General features: G+C 42.5%; 1 protein-coding gene across 4 annotated transcripts in view; it reads right to left on the bottom strand.

The window, feature by feature from the left end:
- Nucleotides 1-21148, bottom strand: part of slc16a5a (solute carrier family 16 member 5a) — a 28534-nt gene extending 7386 nt beyond the window's left edge. For 2 of the 4 annotated variants that reach the window (XR_011516924.1, XM_015962461.3), the window contains exons 1-3: nucleotides 20775-21148; nucleotides 8005-8453; nucleotides 887-1030 (exon numbers count right to left, since the gene is read on the bottom strand). Coding sequence is in view for 3 of the 4 variants with exons in the window: in XM_015962461.3 (XP_015817947.3) it covers nucleotides 887-1030; nucleotides 8005-8362 (502 nt within the window). In the remaining variant the exon portion in view is untranslated. Of the gene's footprint in view, nucleotides 1-886; nucleotides 1031-8004; nucleotides 8454-20535; nucleotides 20648-20680 lie in introns of those variants that run through there. The other 2 variants (XM_015962463.3, XM_070545786.1) reach the window with 2 other exon arrangements.
- Nucleotides 21149-22898: the final 1750 nt, after the last annotated feature.

A 22898-nucleotide genomic window follows, 5' to 3' on the forward strand; every position in this document is an offset into this window, starting at 1 on the left:
ACCAGAGATCAGGACCGGCAGGAACGTGTTAATATTCCCACTGAAACAGCTCTAACTGTAATAAAATAATCTAAATAACTGAACAGATTTCATTCACTGAGTAGTTATGAAATGCAGCTACAGTTGGTTTACAGAGAGGATTATAGGAGAGACTAGTTTCTGAGTTTTACGATGGCCTTGCTCTGTTTTATGATGCTATGAATCATCCTTTATGTTTGTTTATCACAAGCGCTGCAGGAAGATATGTTTTTTATAACTTTATTTATGGTGGGAAGCAGCAAATGTCTAAAAGATGACTTTGTAAGTTGGGTTTTTCCCACACGCTTTTCTTATCTGAGCAGACGTGGGATTTGAAAAGTCAGAGCAGACTTGCAGATTGTACTAGATCTATATTGTAAGATACATTTCTACCTGTGCAGGTGAGTTATAAACCATATTCTGATGAATTATTTAACCATGAATCATTAAGATCCACCACAGTAACATCAAACTGTTAACATTGTGAATATTTACTAAACAATGTGAAATTTAAGAGGTTGCAGTTGTTTTAAAACAGCAGCAGCACACGTTGGTCTGGGCTGTGCTCAGACTAGCAGTTAGCACATCAGTCCTGCAGGATGTGAACTCTATTACTCTGAGCTGAGGCCATTCAGGGAGCTATCTACAATGATAAGATTGCAACTTTAAAACAGAAACACATGAAACTTGGATGGAAGTCGCCTTTAAGATCTTAAGTGATGTACAAAAAAGTAGTTTACAGGAAAGTTTGTTGTTTTTAGATTTGGAATTAAGTGAACTTTCTCCACCTGGTGGTACCTGGAGGTGTTTGTGAACAGTTGTGTGTAAACCAGCAGATGTTGGCTGGGATTTGGGGGTGTTTGCTGACCTGTAATGACTCCAGCAGTGATGTAAAGCTCAGTCATGGAGCGGGTAAATGAGCTGGCAGCCATTCCGACCCCGCTCAGGACTCCACCCAGCATGACCGTCGCTCTGCAGCCAAATTTGTCCACCAGCACACTACAAAAGGGCCCTGTAAATCACACATGTGAAGCTTTTAGTTTAATGCACTCACTCTGAGGAGGGCTGTTTCATTAATCCTGCAGCCTGGCTCACAGAACTTGCTCTAGGGTAATCTGTACCAGCTGAGTGACCTTTCTATGAAATATGTCTGTTCTGTAACATCATCTCACAGCCTGCTGGTTAGAACGAATACATCTCACACACAGTATGAAAGTCTGGAAACCTGAAAGCTTGGTGACATCAGCGCGGTGTAGAAACATGCTAGTACTCTTTAACACGACACGCTGCCCCAACTGCTTCTCATAAATAACACATGGATGAATACAGTGGGTATTAGAAAGGCTGAGTTCTAAATAAAGACGTACGGATCAGCTAAATGTCACTGAGAGGGGTTTTCAATTCACTAGTTTCATTTAGTTTTGGACAACAAAGCTGCTGATATTGATGGAGATAGAAGTCAGCCAGCTAAAGCCAATCTCACACGCATCAGGGGATGTAAAACATTACAAAAATATGTGGAAGGGTTGCCTTCAAGCTGTTGCTGCTAATCTCTGCTAAGAAAAGTGGCCAGGAAGTGGCAGCTTAATGAAGATAAACCTGAAGGTCATTTCAGGTTTTTCCCTGAGTTAGATCATTGGAGGACTCAACGCATTGCTGTTGCAATAATCCATGAGAAATTCTTGGATATTTATCAATCTGTGTGCCTCTTTTTGGTCAGACAAATCAGAAATTGGACCATGTCATGTGATAATGCTTTTGTGTTTAATTAATGTGTGATGTACATTATAATCTCAGCTAATCAATTTGTTTAAGATGCATTGATTCATAAATTAGATTAAGTCTTTATCGTTAGAAACCTAATTTACAAAGCTGTTGTTTACTCTAACACTGGCTAAACAAAAACTTAGCCAATAAATTGTTTTGTTACTGCAAAACAACCCAGCCATAAGTCTTTACTGGTAATAGTAAAAAAAAAGAAGTAAGAATACAGGTGCTGGCCAGTAAATTAGAATATCATCAAAAGGTTGAAAATATTTCAGTAATTCCATTCAAAACGTGAAACTTGTACATTATATTCATGCAATGCACACAGACCAATGTATTTCCGATGTTTATTACGTTTAATTTTGATATTCATAAGTGACAACTAATGAAAACTCCAAATTTGGTATCTCAAAAAATTAGAATATTCTGAAAAGGCTGAATATAGAAGACACCTGCTGCCACTCTAATCAGCTGATTTACTCAAAACACCTGCAAAGGCCTTTAAAAGGTCCCTCAGTCTTGTTTTGAAGGCACCACAATCATGGGGAAGACTTCTGACTTAACAGCTGTCCAAAAGACAATCATTGACACCTTGCACAAGGAGGGCAAGACACAAAAGGTGATTGCTAAAGAAGCTGGCTGTTCGCAGAGCTCTGTGTCCAAGCACATTAACAGACAGGCGAAGGGACGGGAAAAATGTGGTAGAAAAAAGTGTACAAGCTCTAGGGATAACCGCACCCTGCAGAGAATTGTGACGACAAACCCATTCAAAAATGTGGGGGAGATCCACAAAGAGTGGACTGCAGCTGGAGTCAGCGCTTCAAGAACCACCACGAGGAGACTCATGAAAGACATGGGATTCAGGTGTCGCATTCCGTGTGTCAAGCCACTCTTGAACAAGAAACAGCGCAAGAAGCGTCTCGCCTGGGCCAAGGACAAAAAGGACTGGACTGATGCTGAGTGGTCCAAAGTTATGTTTTCTGATGAAAGCAAGTTCTGCATTTCCTTTGGAAATCAAGGACCCAGAGTCTGGAGGAAGAGCGGAGAAGCACAGAATCCACGTTGCATGAGGTCCAGTGTAAAGTTTCCACCGTCAGTGATGGTGTGGGGTGCCATGTCATCTGCCGGTGTTGGCCCACTCTGTTTCCTGAGGTCCAGGGTCAATGCAGCCGTCTACCAGGAAGTTTTAGAGCACTTCATGCTTCCTGCTGCTGACCAACTTTATGGGGATGCAGACTTCACCTTTCAACAGGACTTGGCACCTGCACACAGTGCCAAAACCACCAGCACCTGGTTCAAGGACCATGGTATCCCTGTCCTTGATTGGCCAGCAAACTCGCCTGACCTTAACCCCATAGAAAATCTATGGGGTATTGTGAAGCGGAGGATGCAATACGCTAGACCCAACAATGCAGAGGAGCTGAAGACGACTATCAGAGCAACCTGGGCTCTCATAACACCTGAGCAGTGCCACAGACTGATCGAGTCCATGCCACGCCGCATTACTGCAGTTATTGAGGCAAAAGGAGCCCCGACTAAGTATTGAGTGCTATACATGCACATTCTTTTCATGTTCATTCTTTTCAGTTGGCCAACATTAGAGAAACAAACATTTTTTCATTGGCCTTTAGAATATTCTAATTTTCTGAGATACCAGATTTGATGTTTTCATTGGTTGTCACCTATAAATATCAAAATTAAACGTAATAAACATCGGAAATACATTGGTCTGTGTGCATTGCATGAATATAATGTACAAGTTTCACGTTTTGAATGGAATTACTGAGATATTTTCAACCTTTTGATGATATTCTAATTTACTGGCCAGCACCTGTATTCCTTTTAGTTGGTAACCAGGATCCCTCTTTCAAAAAGATGAAAAAGCAGTTGTAACTCATGCTTTGGGGCATTTTGACACAATAGTGTTATTAAAACCCAACGTTTAGAAGAACATCACAAAGCTGAGTATCCGGCTGGCTTCAGTAGTTGAACAAGTTATAATGTCCTGGGGCCTCATTTATCAAGCTTGCTTACGCACAAAACGGGGTCGGAAAACTGCGTAAGCAAATTTCCACACAAACTTTGGGATTTATGAAAGAAAACTTAGCGGAAAAATGTGCGCAACTTTAAGTTGACTAAGGACCTGGCTTACGCACATTTTGGACATGGAGAGCACCTGCAGCGCTGCTGCTGAGAAGGATACAATTATGAAATCCTGCAGCATTATCACTTGTACTGCTTCGTTTTCACACAGAACAAGACCCTCCACACGCGCACACACACACACACACACATGCGCGCACACTCACACACACGCGCAAGCACACGCACACACAGCCTGAAGCGCAGAATACGGAATGCAGAATATCAGCAGGGGGACAGATTGAGACAGAATGTCATGTGTCTGTGACAGTGTGTGTGTCCTGTCACTGTGACCCGATTGATCATGCGCCCTGGCTACTGTTAATGTTTGATATATGAGACCCCTGGTCTTTTTATTTATATAGCGCCAAATCACGACAAGAGTCATCTCAAGGCACTTCACATAATAAACATTCCAATACAGGTCAGGGGTCTCATTTATCAAACACTGCGTAGAATCCTTTCTAAAACCGTACTTAAGCTCTGGAAAAAAAATTTACTTATGCCAAGTAGGTTTGTGATCTATCAAACATGGAGTACGCACAGCTGCACGCAATCTCCGCTTCATAAATCAGAGACAAAAGAGAAAGGTTCTCAGCTGCTTTTTATTCACATCCCGCCTTCACCACACCCACTTTCTGCTATAAATGGTCAATGCAAAGTGCCTTGTGGATCTCATGCATATACATAAGCCGGCTTGCTGCAGCATTTCGATCCTGACCGCATATCAAGGAAGTGCCATTTCACAAGCAGAAATTCAGGTACTTGTGGGTGAGGTGGAGAAATGAAAGGAGGTGCTTTTGCAAAACAAATAAGAGAAAATCCACGGAGTGGCACAACGTTGCTGAAGCCGTCAATGCTGAGTTCTTCAGAGAGATCTGTGGCGGATATAAAAAAAAATGGTCTAATCAGGATTTGATCCCCAGACTCCCGGGTGAAAGTCACGAGTGCTAACCAGTCAGCCAAATGGAGATCTCCCTTTGCCATGTGGCCAGGGCGCATGATCAATCGGGTCACAGTGACAGGACACACACACTGTCACAGACACATGACATTCTGTCTCAATCTGCCCCCTGCTGATATGCTGAATTCCGTATTCTGCGCTTCAGGCTGTGTGTGTGTGTGTGTGTGTGTGTGTGTGTGTGTGTGTGTGTGTGTGCGTGTGTGCGTGTGTGTGTGTGTGTGTGTGTGCGTGTGTGCGTGTGTGCGTGCGTGCGTGCACGCGCGAGTGCGGGGGGTCTTGTTCTGTGTGCGCATGAAGCAGTACAAGTGATAATGCTGCAGGATTTCATCATTTTATCCTTCTCAGCAGCAGCACTGCAGGTGCTCTCCATGTCCAAAATGTGCGTAAGCCAGGTCCTTAGTCAACTTAAAGTTGCGCACATTTTTCCGCTAAGTTTTCTTTCATAAATCCCAAAGTTTGCGTGGAAAGTTGCTTACGCAGTTTTCCGACCCCGTTTTGTGCGTAAGCAAGCTTGATAAATGAAGCCCCAGTTCATTAAGCCAATCAGAAAAAAGTTTCCTATATAAGGAACCCAGCAAATTGCATCAAGTCACTGACTAGTGTCAGAGTCTTTACAGCAATCCTCATACTAAGCAAGAATTTAGTGACAGTAGAGAGGAAAACTCCCTTTTAACAGGAAGAAACCTCCAGAGGATCCTGGCTCAGTATAAGCAGCCATCCACCACGACTCAATGGGGATCTTTACGAAGTATCATGAGTTCATACGTCACCTGTCATCTTGGCAGAAATTCAGAGCACAGTTCTAAACTAATCAAACTCTAAGATGCACATTGGTTTGCCTTTAGATTGACCAAACATTACAAGCCACTTTAATGAGGGAATTTGTTGAGAACCCTGTGTTGTTCTAGCAGAGGTCCTCCCAAAAAGTGATCCACTGATTCAGAATGTATTGATGTGAAAACATCCATACTACACGTGTGTGACGGCTGCTTTAATTAATGTCTGTTTTCATCAGAGTCCTGGAACCTAAACCCCAGCAGGCATGGGAGTTCCTGATAACCATGAGTAATTGTCATGGTTCCAGCATGTGGAGCTGAGTTTCACCACACACAGGAAGTTAGGTCTGAAGATATCGTACTGTATGAAACAGAACTGAATCTTCTGATACGAGAAGGCTGCTTACTGAGCACAATCCACGGAATCCTCTCCAACACATGGGAATAGTTAAAACTCCTTTGCTATTAAATTAGTAAACAAAAGTGCTGAACCAGGAACCAAGAAGCTGAAGGTCATTCTATTAAAAAAGGATACCGACCAACTTAAAGCATCTGGCTCAGATTACAAATGAAGGAAAGTCTTTTATTACAGCAACAGAGTTCAGAACGTTCCTGGGCTAAAGGTTTAGACTAAAACATTCCTTCCAGTTGCTAGATGTACTAATCAATTTTTTAAAATAACCTAATTTCACCCATCATACCATGTTATACAGCTAAAACCAGAAGGTGTTATGAAGTCCACCAGACTAATAGTTTTTGTGCCTCTGGAGAAACATGAAGAGAAGTCATTTAGATTTTTGTTATGAATTAAAACAACTTAGATGCATCAATTCTGGATTTAAGGGTTGATACTGATCTCTGATCCTTGTTCAGCTCTAACTGCACAGTGACAAGGATGCTGATTTAGTTTAACTCTGGTTTGTGTCAAAGAACTGTAATTCTTTATCCTTTTCAAGTATCTGAGCCTACGGATCTGTTTTTTGCTAGGTGAGTTCAAGGACAAGGGAAAAAGTTGGCTTTTTTATTACTACATGGTAATTGAGCATTCACATCAAAAACAAAAAAGACTAACTTTTGGACATTCACTTGTCCAATTATGCTGAATCTTGGCCAATTCCTATCATCAGCTCATGTTCTTGTGCATCTGTATTCATTTAATCAATTTTGTTGTAAATTCTATTAGTTTCTGTCTGCAACTGTGCTTCAAGAATGAAAGGTAAAACATGTAACTTAAATACAATAAAACCATGAAATCCTAAATTGACTTCTGCAAATAAACCATGAAACAGGTACATTATTGTTTGTTGTCTGATATTCTCCTCTATCCTCTGTGTTTACTTTAAATGTCCTTGCTCTCCCATGAATTCCCACGCTGTTTAATGTTTCACAAAAAACTTCAGAGGATGGCAAAAGGAGGAAGTTGATTTTACCACCTGGACAGATCATTCTTTATGCATTTTGTCACCACACACTACTTCCTGTTATCACACATAGGATTAATATGTCCAAGCATCCCTTAACAGCAAACGGTAAATGAAAAAGAATACTGGATGTATGCTAACATTTTTACCAGTGACTCACTTTAAAAATAAATAAGAAAATTTGTTAAGATGCATGAAAAAATGTTCCACTTTTCTTAAGGTGTTCCACAGGGGTCTGTATTTGTTAAAAGCTTCATTTCAGCCTCATTATAACTTAAATTCATTGTTATTTAAATGGCTCGTTATCCTTGATGGCTCAAATGATCCTTTAGTTCAATAAGGCGAGGTCCATCATTAGCAGTAAAAGTAGTTTTTAAAGCAAAAAGATGAGTGGTGCTTATTGAGGAGACCAATGTAGTTACACTTGTAAAGACGAGCTGGTAGATTTATCGATTTAAAGGTAATGGGGTCACTTTAAAGTCAAGATCACCATGTTTCTTTGGGGAAGAAACGGACTGCTGTTTCTCAAGAAATAATCTTATCTAAGCCAACAAGAACATCAGGATGAACAAAAAACACCCTGAGAATCTCCCTCTCAGCTTGCACGTGTTCCCAGGATAATCTAAACAACCCTGAAAGATCAATATGGGACAAAATAAATAGTGTGAGGAGATTTTTATGAATGGGACCAAACACATGTTTAGGTGTAAATCATTAACATTTATAATTTTCTCTACGATAGAAATCCAAAGGAAATTTCACTTTGGATTATTTTTTCTGAGTATTAATCTGGTTTGACATTTAGTTTGGTTTTGTGTAACTGAGAACAGATGGCTCCCTGTGAAGGTTAATTAGGATGTAATGAGTAGACCTACTGAAGCAGGACTTTAGCTCATTTTTGGTGTTTCAGATTTACCTCCTGCATGAAGCACTGACGTCATGATGGAGGGCACCCACGACGTTTCGCTGTTGGTCGCCTGAAACTCGTTCTGCAGGTCTGTGTAGAAGATTCCCACACAGGAAGGGAACCCCAGGGTCATAGCCAGAACCAGGATGGTGGCAACCAGCACCACCCAGCCCCACCCACCATCCGGAGCGGCGACTGCTCCCGTTACAGCTGCGGGGGATCTGCTTTCACCACCCTGCCCCCTCTCCTCACTCTCATAGTCATTGGCTTTGCGCTCCTCCACACCGTTGGCCAAGTTGAAAGCCTTTGAGGCCTCTGAGTGGAGGTGGCCATAGCCTGAGCCCCTGATCCCATTTTGCTGAGTCATCTTATGTTCGTCAGTCCCGGCAGGGCTACTGAGGTCGCTCCACGGGAAGTGAAATCACCTCTGCTGCCCATGTCACTGCAACTGCTGTGTCCTGTAAGGAAACATACACATCTAAAATTAAAACAAGATAGAAAGGTGTCTTGCATATGTCCAAACAGAAATGTTAAAACTATTTGGACAAGCATGTGGGATTTTTTTAAACACCTAAATGTATTATTTAATGCAAAATAAACATTCTGGAGCTTATGACCATGGTACACTGTTATTTCATCATAAAACACTCTCCCAAAAGTTGTGTTCCAGAAGCCTTGATGAGGTTTTTTACTACACCCTTAAACTCTGCTCCTTAAGCCTGGTTCATGCTTCTCCGTCAGCTCCGCAAGGGACAGACACGCACGGATTGACGGAAGCGTTTTGCTTTCATACTTCTCCGTCTCCTGGAGAGCGTTGCAAAGCAATTGCCCGGCAGGACAACAGAGGGCGTAGCGCTGTTCTGTGATATCCTGTCGTGTATCGGTCCAAGATAGTGTGTTTATATTGTGTTTTTTTTTGTATATAAGAGACTTTTTAACACAGTCAAATTTGTCTCTCATTCTCCTCCACCTCTTCATGCGCTCGCCAGCTCTAAACCCACGTTTCCAGTCATTTCTGTCCACAAATAAAACGCTTGCTGCGTATCTTTTCACTCCTCATGTTTTTAGTTTTTTCGCGAGGTATTCTTCAAGCTTCTCCGTGTCTGCCGCTTGTTATCCTCGGCTCTCTTTGTGTTTTTGAGGGCGCAATGGCGGCGCTGTAAACAACAGCAGCGTCCTGACCAATCACAAACTTGCGTTGTCCGTCTCGACTGACGGATGTTTAGAAAAGACAGCTCGACTCCGTCCGTCCTTGCGGAGCTCTCCGGCAGGCCCGCAAGGACGTTGCGTGTCTCTGCACTGACGCAGACGGAGAAGCATTAATCAGGATTTAGTCTTGAATCTGGAGCCCTTCTCCCCTGGACTGTAAACACTAACACCCACTCTCTTCACGTAGCTAGTGGGGAGTTTGATATCCAAATTGTGAAGAAGTGATTTGTCTCTTATCAAGTCTGAACTTTAAATAATGCCTAGAACCCAGAAAAGGTTTTTTGCCTGCGAGAGGAACCTGTATCCATCTTGAAAAAAAGTTTAATCCTTTAATAATAAAACGTAGTAACCTGTTCTTCTGATGTTTTATATTAAACAAAATTAATGTAGTGGATGTGCTTTAGTGCATCCTGACACGATCAATTAGAACAAAAAGGATAAAAAAAATCTATATATCTTTAGCTTTCTGTAATTTCAGATTAAACCTGAAACAGATCAGTAAATGTATGAGCCAAACTAATTCAAAGAATAAGAAAGACCAACTAAAACAAACATATTTTCTTTTATTAAAGCAGTATGATGTTTTAGAAATACTTCTAAAAGAAGCTAAAGGACAGTCACCACACATGTTCATCCACTCATCTGTTTTTAAACATCTTAAGAGTAATTTTCAGATATTTATTGTGTGTGTGTGTGTGTGTGTGTGTGTGTGTGTGTGTGTGTGTGTGTGTGTGTGTGTTTATTACAACTGTTGCTACTACTTGTACTGCTAATAATAATGATGGTGATGAGTGTATTTCAGCTCATTTTCAGCTCTTTTACAGACACTCGGGTTGATGTTTCAAAATGTAAAGCTGAAACAAAACTGCACTCACAGGCCACCACGGAAATCTGTGTGCATGAGCCTAACTGGACACTTAACCCATCTAAACATTGATGGCTGTACAGTTTGTCCAGCTCTATTTCAGTGTGAATGTCACAACACAATTGGAGAAACAGGAGGATTATTTTCGAACATCAACTGTAACTTAATGCTACGAGTCCAGTCTGAAACCCTGTAAAGTCATACTGTGATCATATGAACACAAAAAATTCTGCTGTAGGGGGCCACCCCTCAACTATGATTACTTGATCCTCCCCAGATTAGAAACCTTCTTCTGTTTATTTTATTTGTTTTGTTTATTTTATAAAATGTGCCTATGTTTTCCGCTTACAGGTTTTGGGTTCTTGGTTGATGTTACGTGCAAAGCGCTTTTGCTGGCAGTTTCTATAGCTGTTTTCTTTTCCAGGTTCAAGTTGCCTGCTACACTGAGGTGAACCTTCCCTTTTTGTCAGTGATTGGCTGCTGTGTACCTGGTTGCCCAATCAGCTGTGGAGCCTGCCTTTAAATAGCCTACACCTGGTGGAAACGGTGGCCATTTTGTTCTGATCCTGCCTTTGAGCCCAGAGCTTGATTGTCCCTGTTCTTTAGTGTAAAGTTGAAGCTGAAGTCCTTTTAAAGCTGGTTGCCAGGTATGTGGTGGGAAGGTTGTGGACCAGGTAAGATGGGGTACCCTGTACATCTGCACACATAGTATCTGGATGTCTAAAAACACTAGGTAAGCGTGGGTAGTACCTCCCTTGTACTGGTTTTTGAACACCATTTTGTAGATAAGTAAGTTAGGAGTTTCTTTCTCTTTTTTTCCTCAAGGTTAAGAGTTCAGTTAGGGTGTGTTTAGTTTTATTTATTTCATTTATTTGGTCAACCCACAGGTCCCTTCTTTTCACCCACATTTCTTTTTTTTTATATACACAACCTTCAGCAAATAAACTTTTTGCTCTTTAGCAGACCGGCCTCCTCCATGATTGTGACTATCATGTTGCTTCCCCTATACCCTAGACTGGGGGGCATGTAACAAGTGGGGGCTCGTCCGGGAACCCGGAGCTATTTGACGATCACAGTTGGGTTTGGCTGTGTTTGCTACGGGTCATGATGAGGTTTGATTTGCAGGAATTTATTGATGGTCCTAGTCTGGAGAAACTTGAGTCTTGTCGCAAAGATGACTTATTGTGTATTGCTGCACATTTTGATGTCTGTGTGGTTAAACTGGATGTCAAAAAGGACATTAAGGATGTCTTAGTGGCTCATCCGGTAGAACTGGGAATTATTGAAAGCTCTGTTTCGGATGCGGGGATTTGTGTTGTGGATGTTTTGACGGGTCCATGTGTTTCTCAAGTAGGTGAGGAGGAGTGTGTGACCTCCCGTACACCACAGAGGCCGGAAAAGGAAGATGTGGCTCCTCCTCCAGTCCTTCCTCATTTTGATACATTGTCTCCTGATCGTCAAGGGTCGAGCATGAATGCTGGGCTTAAGGTTCGTCTGGCTCGTCTACAACTGGAGGCTCAAGAAAAATAGCAGGTGCGAAGGGTAGAATATGAGCTTCGGTTGCAGGTTCGTAAAATGGAAATAAAGGCTGACAAAGAAATAAGGTTGAAAGAATTAGAAATAAAGCCTGCCCAACTTTCTTCAAAAAACGTACCTCCTTCTGTTTCTGCTCAGGCTATGGCTGTTGAAGCTGGAAGTCATAAGTCGGGGTTTGATTTCAGTAAAAATATAAGTTTGGTACCAACATTTCGTGAAACGGAAGTGGATGCTTATTTTGGTGCTTTTGAACACATAGCTACCGCTCTTGCGTGGCCCGAAGAGATGTGGTCTATTTTGCTTCAGTGAAAATTAGTTGGTAAAGCGCAAGAAGTGGTTTCCTCCCTTTCTGTCAACGATAGCTTGAAGTATAAGGTGCTTAAAGATGCAATTCTGCGTGCATATGAGCTGGTGCCTGAAGCTTATCGGCAAAAGTTTAGAAATCACAGAAGGTCTGACAGCCAAACTTTTGTTCAGTTCGCGAGGGAGAAGGGAAATCTTTTTGACAAATGGTGTTCTGCTAATTATGTCAAGGGTAACTTTGAATATCTCCGCCAGCTAACTTTGTTGGAAGATTTCAGGTCTGGCCTTCCGGAGAAGATGGTAATCTTTATGAATGAACAAAAAGTTTCTTCTTTGTCCAAAGCAGCAGTCTTGGCCGATGAGTTTATTCTAACTCATAAGAACACGTTTTCCTCTTTTCTTTTCTTGAGGTAATTTTGGTCAGCCACCCACTCCTGGGGAGGTTCACCACTGTTCCATGTTGTTTCCATTTGTGGATAATGACTCTCACTGTGGTTCGCTGGAGTCCCAAAGCTTTAGAAATGGCTGTATAACCTTTACCAGACTGATAGAACTCAGTTACTTTTGTTCTCATTTTTTCTTGAATTTCTTTGGATCTTGGCATGATGTCTAGCTTTTGAGGTGCTTTTGGTCTACTTCTCTGTGTCAGGCAGCTCATATTTAAGTGATTTCTTGATTGAAACAGGTGTGGCAGTAATCAGGCTTGGGGGTGGCTACAGAAATTGCACTCAGGTGTGAAACACCACAGTTGGGTTATTTTTTAACAAGGGGGGACTGTTACTCAATAAACTAGACTGATACTTGGTTCAGAACTTCTCCTTTATTCCGCCATGACACCTTCGAACTCCCGCACAAAAAGGCCATTCCGCCGGAAGCAACCACACACTTTCAGAATAAAAGCATATATGCCAACAGGACATTTGTTTAACATAAAAGCATTATTAACAATCTCACCTATCCTTTTAAAAGAAATTATATTTATCACTTACACCTATAAAGATGTGCTCTTTCAAAAACAAAACCAACTGACTGTGATATGTGCGATCGGATAGGTTTAATACATTTTTTTATTCAATAGTCCATTGTCCCTCACTCAGCGTTTTCAGTAGCTGAAAGCAGGATGCCCCTTTTTTGTGAGACAGTCTGCAAGTTGAGCTTTGGCGCTGTGCCACAACACTTGCTCAACCTTCTGTGTTTGAGTGAGCTCCCTTATGCTGCTCATTTCAAGGCAAAGTCTTTTTTCAGAGACAGACTTCGTTGACTTGAGTGCGTCGACAAGAGAATGGTTGTCTGTAATACAGATTATGGGGACAGCATGTTTAAAGTCTCCAGTTGTCAACTCTGAAAACAATGTAGACAGGCATGGACGTAATTTTCACTTTAGAAGTGGGGGGGACACGGGGGGGGGGGGGTATCTTTACAGTATGTTCTAATGGGAAACCGGCTTCAACACAAACGGTTGTTTTCCGCTTGGTCCTAGAGCTCAACCAGTGTCAATTTAATATAGCGTAATATTGTTTTTGGATGGTAAAAAGCGCAGGGGTCAAAACTTGACTTTGGAAAAAGTGGGGGGGACATGTCCCCCCTGTCCCCCTCCCAAAATTACATCCATGTAGACAGGAAAAGTGCATTATCAATTTCATCAGACATTGCCAGTGTTTCGCCAGCTATTGTGCTCCGTACAACTCTCTTAACTCTTCATGACTGCCAGGAGAGTTGTGAAAACTTTCCATCCTTCCCCATGAGGACAATTAGATGTCCTCCTTGCGTTCCTCCGTCGGGAAGATTTCCAAAAGAAGCATCACTGAACACAGCAATCTTGAGATTGCCGTCTCTGCCCAGTTGTCCAAAGTTCAAAGTTACACTCTTTGTCTTCAGTTTGCACACTACTCTGTTAGTTTCATGAATTGTGTTCACAGTTGCATCCTTCATGCTTGACGCCAACATGCTTACATCAAACATTATATCTGGCCTGGTTTTGTCTTGCCACCCAAAGAAGCTGACCCACTTTGGATCTGAGTTGATCCTTTTCTCCTGGTAAGAGAAGTGACTCTTGTTGTACAGTGCGTTGGGGGTCCACATGTATGGGCTGCAGTTGTTGGATGTGGGTTTCCTGCTGTATGTGTGCTTTTTTGTCAATAGTCACAAAATCCATTCCCACATAACTGAAGTTGTTCTGCTCTTCACGGCCAACTTGAAATGCAGCTTTTAGCTGGGGTATCACTGTTGAAGAGAAGCTCTCTGTTCCTCCCCAAACGAAGTCATCCACATGACAAGCAAGTACTCCAACAACATTGCCTTCTTGACCCGTCCAACAGAAAACAGCAGGGTCAACCTTTGATATTTTTCCTACAAGTTTTTGTACAATCTGCTTTACACAATTGTACCAATACAGTGATGTATCTGCTAATCCATTCACACATTTTTTTAGTTTCCACAGTCTGCCGTCGGAGTGTGCTTCTGGTGGAGGTCTGATATAAAGATCACGTGACAATGCAGTGCAATTCCTTGTAGAAATGCAGATTTAATATCCATCGAGTTAAGCGTCCATTTTGTCTGGCAGATAACTGCAACAAGCATGTAAAGGGACTCTGAAGCACATGTTGGTGAGTCCTTTTGTAGTTCTGACACTTGTAATTCTTCAAACCCTCTAGCCACCAAAGGTGCTTTAGGTTTTAATCCATCAGACATCTCCTTCACAGTGCAGACCCATCTTGTGGAGACTGACTTTTGCCCTTCATCTCTAACCTCTACAAAAACATCATTTTCCTTCCAACTTTTTATCTCGTCTTGTTTTGCATCATCAAACGCTAAATGTCCCATCACAAACACCTCCTCACTTGTACCTGTTACATCCACTTCCATGTCAACGTCTACCTGAAAATCTTCCAGTTGTTTGATGTCAACTGAACTGGTGTTTCCTGCCAAAGAGTTAGGTTCCACAAGAACCACATTGTACCAGTTTCTATATTTGCCTGTGGCTTTTCCTGCACGGCCCAGCACTTTAGCTGTATGAAGGCCTCCAGTTTCACAATCTTTGTATTTTATCACATGTCCAGGTTTCAAACAAACAATTTCTGGCTGCACACCACTCTGTGCGTTCCTTTCATATTCTCCCTTTGTTGTTGCAGGTTCTGCAGTGGTTTCTCCAGCATCCTCACTAGCTGTTACTTCTGGTTGTCCCTGTGTGTTTGTGTGCTCTGCAGCCTCCATGTCATCAACAAAGTCTCTTGTCCTCTCCTAACTTAGCACAGCATTTTTTTTTTAATTTCTGCGTAGTTTTCCAGTTGTAAATCATCTTTCTCGTTGTCCACCTTTTTCAGTCTGAGTTGATGGACTCTGATACATATTCCACCATGTCTGACAAACACCACTGCACCATCCTGTCCAATGACGACCCCTGGTCCTTTCCACTCTGGGGAGTCCACTCTCTTATAATAAACTTTGTCACCAACTTCATACTTGTCATCTCCATGCCGAATCTGTTTACGCAGAGCTCGTCTTATTCTTTCTGAACATTCTGCTTCTGTAAATGCTTTTCTTGATGCATGCAGAGCCGAGATGTGATTTGCCACCCATTTGCTTTTTGTTGTGCCTTCCAATGCAGGTGGTTTGACAGTTAGCACAGATGGCAGGCTGTCCGAACACCAGCTGATATGGACTATAACCATGCACGCTCTGTTCGGCCAGTCCAATGCAGTATCCCAGTCACAGCTTGTGTCTGTTTTCACTTTCATTTTGATCTCCGTGAGCGTCTGATTATGCCTTTCAAGTAGCCCATTGCTCCATGGGCTGTATGCTGCTGTCGTCTTTACTTCTATGTTGAAGTTCTCTGCCATGTCCCGGACCTCATCATTGTTAAACTCTCCCCCATTGTCACTGAACAGCTTTTTAGGTGGACCATGCGCACTTATCCATTCATGAATGAAGTGTTTAACTATTTCAGATAAATTCTTCGTGGTTAGCATGCTTCCTGCACTAAATCTTGTGAACTGATCAATGACATGGAGGTGCTACAGCCCCGGCTTAAGTTCATGTAGATCAATTGCCACAGTTTCATTGTACTGAGATGCCAGTGGAAGACCAATAACTGGCTTTGGTCTGGTTCTGCCATATCTCTGACATGTTTCACATTGTTCTACCACCTTTTGCAGAATAGATCTACACTCTTTGTCTTTATTGCCTGAACTTATCAGCAGTCTAAGTTTTTCAGCAGATGTGTGCCCAAACTGCTTGTGAAGTTTAATCAGCATTTTTGTCTTCTCTGCAGAAGTAATTGTTTCTGTGAGTGCCAGTATCTGTTCTTCACCCTTCTTTACATTATCCATTATGACATTGTCATGATGACTAGATGGCATATTGTTATCCATTATGTTCACACAGTAGTGACCGGAGCTGGTAAAGTCAAGCTTCACAGGTTTGTTGAACATCACTGCATTGTCAATTTCCATGTTAAGCACTGTTCCTGCCTTTTTCATTGATTCTTTACTTAAAAGCAGAGGTATTTTTGTTGGGACAACTTCTGTTTCGATCTGACACTTAATCTGTCCAATATTTGCTGGTGTCTTTACCCTTTTGATGGATTTTACTATTTTACCATCTCCAAACTTGAAGGATCTACTGATGTGTACTTCTGACATCTTTAGTTTTTTTTTACTTCAACTGGAGTTAGCTTAATAATATAGCTGTCAAGCCATTCTTGTCCACATACTGTTTTGGTGCATGCTGTGTCTATTATTGTCGAACCAAGGCACTCAGTCATGAATATTTCCGCATCTGAGGGTGCCTCTTTTGTATATGGAGCAATGTTGCACTCCTCCACCTTCTCTGACTCACCAGCATAGGAAAGTTTAGCTTGCTCACCTGTGTTTGGACAGTCTTTTGCCCAGTGAAATGTGCTCTGACAGACTGCACATCTTGATCTGCGTCCATACCTGTCCAGTGGATTAGTTCCAGGGAGTGACGCCTTTTGTTTATCGCGCTGATTCCAAGAGTAGCGTGGTTTGCTTTTCTGTTCTGTTAAGTAGGCAGTTTCTTGATTAATTCCCACAGCGTGAGCTTCCCTCCGAAGATCCTTTTTAACACTGATTTCATTGAAGAAAACGTTAAATCTGTGCCTGCAGTTAGGGCCAGCTGTCGATCTTTTGCATCCACAGCTTGAGAGCCAACACCGCATCCGGAAGCTCCCTCTTGTATTTCCGCATCTGCAAGTATCTCTGTTCAAAGTCATTGATATAGTCCTCCATGGACACTTTGCCGTCTCTCATGATTCGGTCGAAGTTAGTGTATGCTTCATAAACACGGTCCTTTTCTTCTTTAAGAAATAAATAATCAAGTTTTCAAAGTAACGTCTGCATTCCGTCATCTTCATTCAAATCAGCCACCGATGTTTCCATCGCAACTTCTCTTGCTCTTCCAGATAGCACCAAAGCCATTGCGAGCGCTTGTTTATTTTTCTCCAAGTCCGTAACCCGAATCCAAATGGCGACTTCATTTTTCCAGCTTTCATAGGACTTCTTTTCATCGAAGGCTGGTGGGATTCTGTAGTTGTTAGCCATCCTCTGCTACCAATGTTACTCAATAAACTAGACTGATACTTGGTTCAGAACTTCTCCTTTATTCCGCCATGACACCATTGAACTCCCGCACAAAAAGGCCATTCCTCCGGAAGCAACCACACACTTTCAGAATAAAAGCATATATGCCAACAGGACATTTGTTTATTATAAAAGCATTATTAACAGGGGCAATTACTTTTTCACACAGGGCAATGTAGGTTTGGATTTTGTTCTCTCCCTAAATAATTAAAACCATCATTTCAAAACTGCATTTTGTGTTTACTTGCATTATCTTTGACTAATAGTTAAATGTGTTTGATGATCAGAAACATTTTGTGTGACAAACATGCAAAAGAATAAGAAATCAGGAAGGGGGCAAATAGTTTTTCACACCACTGTGTATAGCCCAGTCCACCTCCAGTCTGATTACTCTGACCAGCTGGTCATATCTTCTTTGCCACAGAACAGCCACTCCTCCAGAAACTCTTCCACTCACCAACTTGGTGCTATAGTCAGTGGTAGACTCCCTTGCCCCAAAAAAGTCTTTATGCAAAATGTTGAGATCCTCTAAATCTAGCTTAGCTAGAAAGGCCTTCTGAATACACAGAATATCACACGTTTCCGATAGCTTATCCACCACCAGACAACGTGACTTGTCTGCCTCTGAATGACCTACTCGTAAGCCACGCATTATAAGATCCAACATTTATGTTCATATATTTCAGCTAATGTTGCCTTCTGCCGGCACTAGGCTGAACTTCTGCCGTGCTAGCCGAGGCTACCGGGGCAGCGGGCTGCAGCTGTAGTTCACCCTCAGCACCAGACGTCTTATTAAAGCGTCGCCTGCTTGGCTCAAAGAATCGGCGGACATTTGTCCCTGCTGGCCAAAGTTGTGGATCATACATGTCGGAAACTTCGCCACACTCAGCACTGACCTGGAACGAACCAAATCTGCCACTGCTGGAGTTGATCTTCCGACAGGTGCCACGCCTCCCCAGTCTCTCCGACAGGTAGGATGCTAAAGTGTCTGCTTCCAGCGTGGGGGAGAATCGAGTGGCAAAAACACTTACCAATTTAGTTCTAATCACTGGGATGTTGTCTACTACTCCGGTTCCAACTATCCCAATGTTTTTCCGCTAGTCCTTTATCCGCTGCTCCTTCCTTGGATGTTGCAGCCATCTCTCCTCCTTCGCGCTGTGCGCCACGCTTTTGAGTCGCTCCTCTTTTCACAGCGGTACTCCAGGTGGGGGACTGTGGCAATCCACCCTCACCTCCTCCTCCTGGCTCAGACGCATGTCCCGCTGTAAGGTTCTCCTCACCGCGACCTCGCGCCGGTACCTCCAAATCCTCTGGCTGCTTCGGTGGGTTGTGGGTGCCCTCCAGAACTCTCAGCCTGTGATCCACAATCGCCACGGCTGCACCAAGATTATCATCCGCTTTTACCTGAGACTCCACCGCCGCTCTCAGGCACGCCAGCTCCCCATTCAGCTTTTCCATCCGGCTGAGTAGAGCCGAAGCATCCAAGTTCCCGCACCCCACAGGAGGAAGCTCATCCAAATAATGAGACGAACCTGGGAATGTTTTCACCACACTCGTTCAGCACTTTCAGACAATCTTTGATGTTATTAGAGTCTTTTTGTTGGCTTTTATGCCTGATGTGACGCACAGAGGAACTACATAGTTCAAACAGCAAGCGTTTGGATTCTTCAATCCACTCCGACAAGAAATTGTTTGAGACCATTAACACAAATTCATCCTGGGAGAGAGTTCTCATTTTGACAACAATAAAATTTAGAAGTTTGTCTTCCACAATTGTTTTTCCATCTGCTGTCTTATATATAAGGATCTCAGATTTTTCTTGAGAACCACCAACTCCACCAGCTCCTCTGACACGCACAGCCACACACCATGTCATCAACAGTTTAGTACTCTGGAAAATGATCTCCTGTTGACACACCACCGCATCCTGGTGGTGAACTCAGAAGCATTTATTGGGACAAAGACTTTTGTAATTTGATCAGATAATCGAAGTCTGCTGTCCTCCTGGTCCAGAAAACCAACTTAGAACTTCAAGCATCAAACTTACAGAGGATTTAACTGTTGATTTGAACAAGACCACTGATAAAACAGCTAATGCTTCTGCTGGATTTTTTCCCCATTATAGAGGGTTTTAAACTTCATTTACCTGTTTAAGTGTACATGTTGACTCGTTTTATGAAGAAGAGTGGCCACAGTGTTTGTTTTCCTTCCTGCATGGTAGAAATCTCTATTTGTGGATGAATCTGTGAAATGTGACTGCAGAGTGTTCTCTGGACATAAAAATCCGAAAAATATCTTAAGTTGAAACCCTTTTCAATTAGACTGTAAAAGACTGAACGTCCATGGGATGCTCCTTTTATTCTCGGTCATTTCACTGACCTGCATCCACCTGTTCCGCCAGGTGTGTTTCTGTTTAACCTGCTACACCTGCTAACCCCGTATAATAAAAAAGTACCTATTTTCCAAAAACACTACTACATTTCTATCTTGAGCATTTACATAGAAAGTTCTACCAGTTTTGTAGAATATTTTTCAGTATTTTTTTTACTTCTTACCTTTTTTTAACATATAATTAAACATAAATCTGTTCAAATATTCAGGTTTTACAAGTAGTGTTTTACAAAAACATGATGGTAATTTTTGTATTATGAGTTTTTATTTCTTTTTACCTTTTTGTTCCAGACAGTTGTTTGCTCATCTGGATTATACAATCTCATACTTTAGACCAGATAAAACCACCGTAGATTACAAAAAAAAAAAAAAAAAAAAACACCCAGGGGCCAGTAGCTTGATGTGTAAATGTTTTAAAGAGGAAAGTAAACCCTCTGTGTTACTGAACACATGCTGTTTTTCTTGGAGAGTAAACCCTTTAGCTGCTCTGTGGGGGTATCTATTTTAATAGAATAAACGCTTTTAGTGTGGATTAAAGAGTTCCTGAGCAGCTGACTTCCATGTGGGCCAGCCTGTAGCAGGATACAAAGCTGCTTTATTCTGACAGAGAGAACACACTCAGCAACCTGCTGTATTTACCGCTTAGGTGTGCTTTCACACGTGGCATCTCGTCTTTATTTAGGCTTGTTTACGTTTGAAAGCCCCACAGATGTTCCTAACCCGAACCCCGTCAGGCTGAACCGGTTCGACTGTCATTAGCTAAAAAAAAAAAACACCACGGTACCGTCACATCAGCTGCTGAGCCAGCAGGAGGAAGCGGATCACCATCATCACCTCCTTCTTCCGTTTGTGTTTAAAAACCAGACGCTGCTACTCGCCTGTTCTGCTGCTGCTCGCGGTCCTCCAGCCGGGTTGAGCTTCAGCTCCCCGCGGTGGCGGTGGTGATTGTCGCCCCTCGGTGACTGACCGCGCAGGCAACGGCCATCCGGGGGGGCGTTCGTAACTGACGTACGTCCACCACCGGGTAATAAGGGCGGAGACTGGATGTTGGGCTGCCAGTCGGGGGAGTCCCTGTGCGCAAGCCCCGACCCAACCCAGACCCATATGGCAGGCGGTCCTAGTGGGATGAACACAATGTTCAGCTCATGCAGAGGAAGCAGATAAACAGCTGCAGCTCCTCCAGGCTCTTCATTCCTTTGTTATTATTGCAGAGCAACAAATCTCATTTATAGTTACATAATTGGTCTCGTTTTTTACGAGGCTGAAGTTAGCTTCCGATTCGGGAAACGGCTAAAGGGCCATTACACCCAATTTTTCTCTACTCTGACCATCTTTAATCTGCTCTAGCTCAAAAACGACAACACCCACACTCTTCAAACCTGTTGTAGATTATTCTACAATAATAGCAGTTTGCATACGACATTGTTTGAGATTTGTAAAACCTTTCTCTGATTTGTGAAACTTAAACAAATCCTGATTTATGAGTTTTTTCAGCATCTGCCCAACACTGGAACAGCTGTAGCTCAAAAACTACAACACCCACACTGTTCAAACCTGTTGCAGATTATTTTACTATAATAGCAGATTGCATACAACCTTGTTTGGGATTTGTGAAGCCTTTCCCTGATTTGTGAAACTTCAACAGCTGTTCCAATGTTGGACAAATGCTGAGTAAATGCATAAATCTGGCTTTGTTGAAGTTCACAAATCAGGGAAAGGTTTCACAAATCCCAAACAAGGTTTTATATTTATTATCATTTTATATTTAGCCTCATTTTTACTGAGTGCAATCCCCAAAATTGCGGTGGTGGCCTGATGTGGGTTATAAAACACCAAGTATTAAATAATTGCTAGTGACATTTTTAGCATTAAAGAACAAGTCATCCCATACCAGAGTCTTACTCCACCCACCCAGACTAAAAAATGCACCACAAGGAGGCGTTGCCTCGGCGGGTCTGTGGCAGTGATTGACACAGAATCTGGCAGAAAATGGGTGGATGGATAAAAGTGATATAAGTGCAGACATAATTAGTGATGATTCAATACACAAACTAGCTTTTAATGAACTTAGTCACAGGATCTGGTAACGACCCCGCTGTTAGTTGGGTCTTGTTTGGTGAGCAGTTTGTTCTCTCTGTTCAGTTGCACGCTCCTCATTAGAAGTATGTGACACACCTGGGCCCATGTGCGCTCCTGCCCTAAAGCCTGCTCCTGGTATTTTCTCCTGGGTCTGCCTGAATCTTGGAGAGTCCCCCTGGCTGCCTCTAATTATGTTTAGTTGCATTCACCATGAGCATGTTCACACACCCAGACAAGCATTGTTTGTTAACATTCCCTATCATAGACACAGGTTATAACAACTTAAATTAGTGTTTTTAAAATGCAGCAAACAGAAAACCAACAGAATATGGAGAAAAAAAAGCAACAAACAGAAGAAAATGAAGCAGTTGGTCAAAAGCTGAACCACTGCTTCAGAGGATATGTACAATTTGGGCCGGTGAGCCAAGTCTAGCATTAGATGTTTTATAGTACACATGCATTTCAGCTGAGGTCTGGAGCCAACAGAAACAGGAAGGAACCCAAACGTTCCTTTCTCCAGCTCCTCCTGTTTTTCTTTTGGCTTTCATCTGTCTCAGGAGCCCTGATACTGGCCACTCCAAACCCCCTAAATCAGCCTTGCTGTGAACCTGTGAACAGAGCTGTTTACCCCTCCCACTTAGCCAGGACACAAATTTGCAAATGAGCTGCTTGCTAATTGGTTAGTTTAAAACAGAAGGCCTCAAACACAAGAGGCCCAATCTCATTACACGCACTTGCACCCTTGTGCCCTTCATTTGCACGTTCTGGCCAGGGGTGCGAGAGTGTAGGGTGTTCCGATTCTCAAGTGCGGAAGTTGACCACGCCCCCATTGCAGCCTTGATCTGCACTTCACCCAAGTTTGCAGTGATGCAGACCTCAGGCAAGGGAATTACCCACAAGTCATTGCTGCAGAAGAAAAGGCT

This window comes from Nothobranchius furzeri, chromosome 16 (genome assembly GCF_043380555.1).
Source record: "Nothobranchius furzeri strain GRZ-AD chromosome 16, NfurGRZ-RIMD1, whole genome shotgun sequence".
NCBI classification, from domain to species: Eukaryota; Metazoa; Chordata; class Actinopteri; order Cyprinodontiformes; family Nothobranchiidae; genus Nothobranchius; species Nothobranchius furzeri.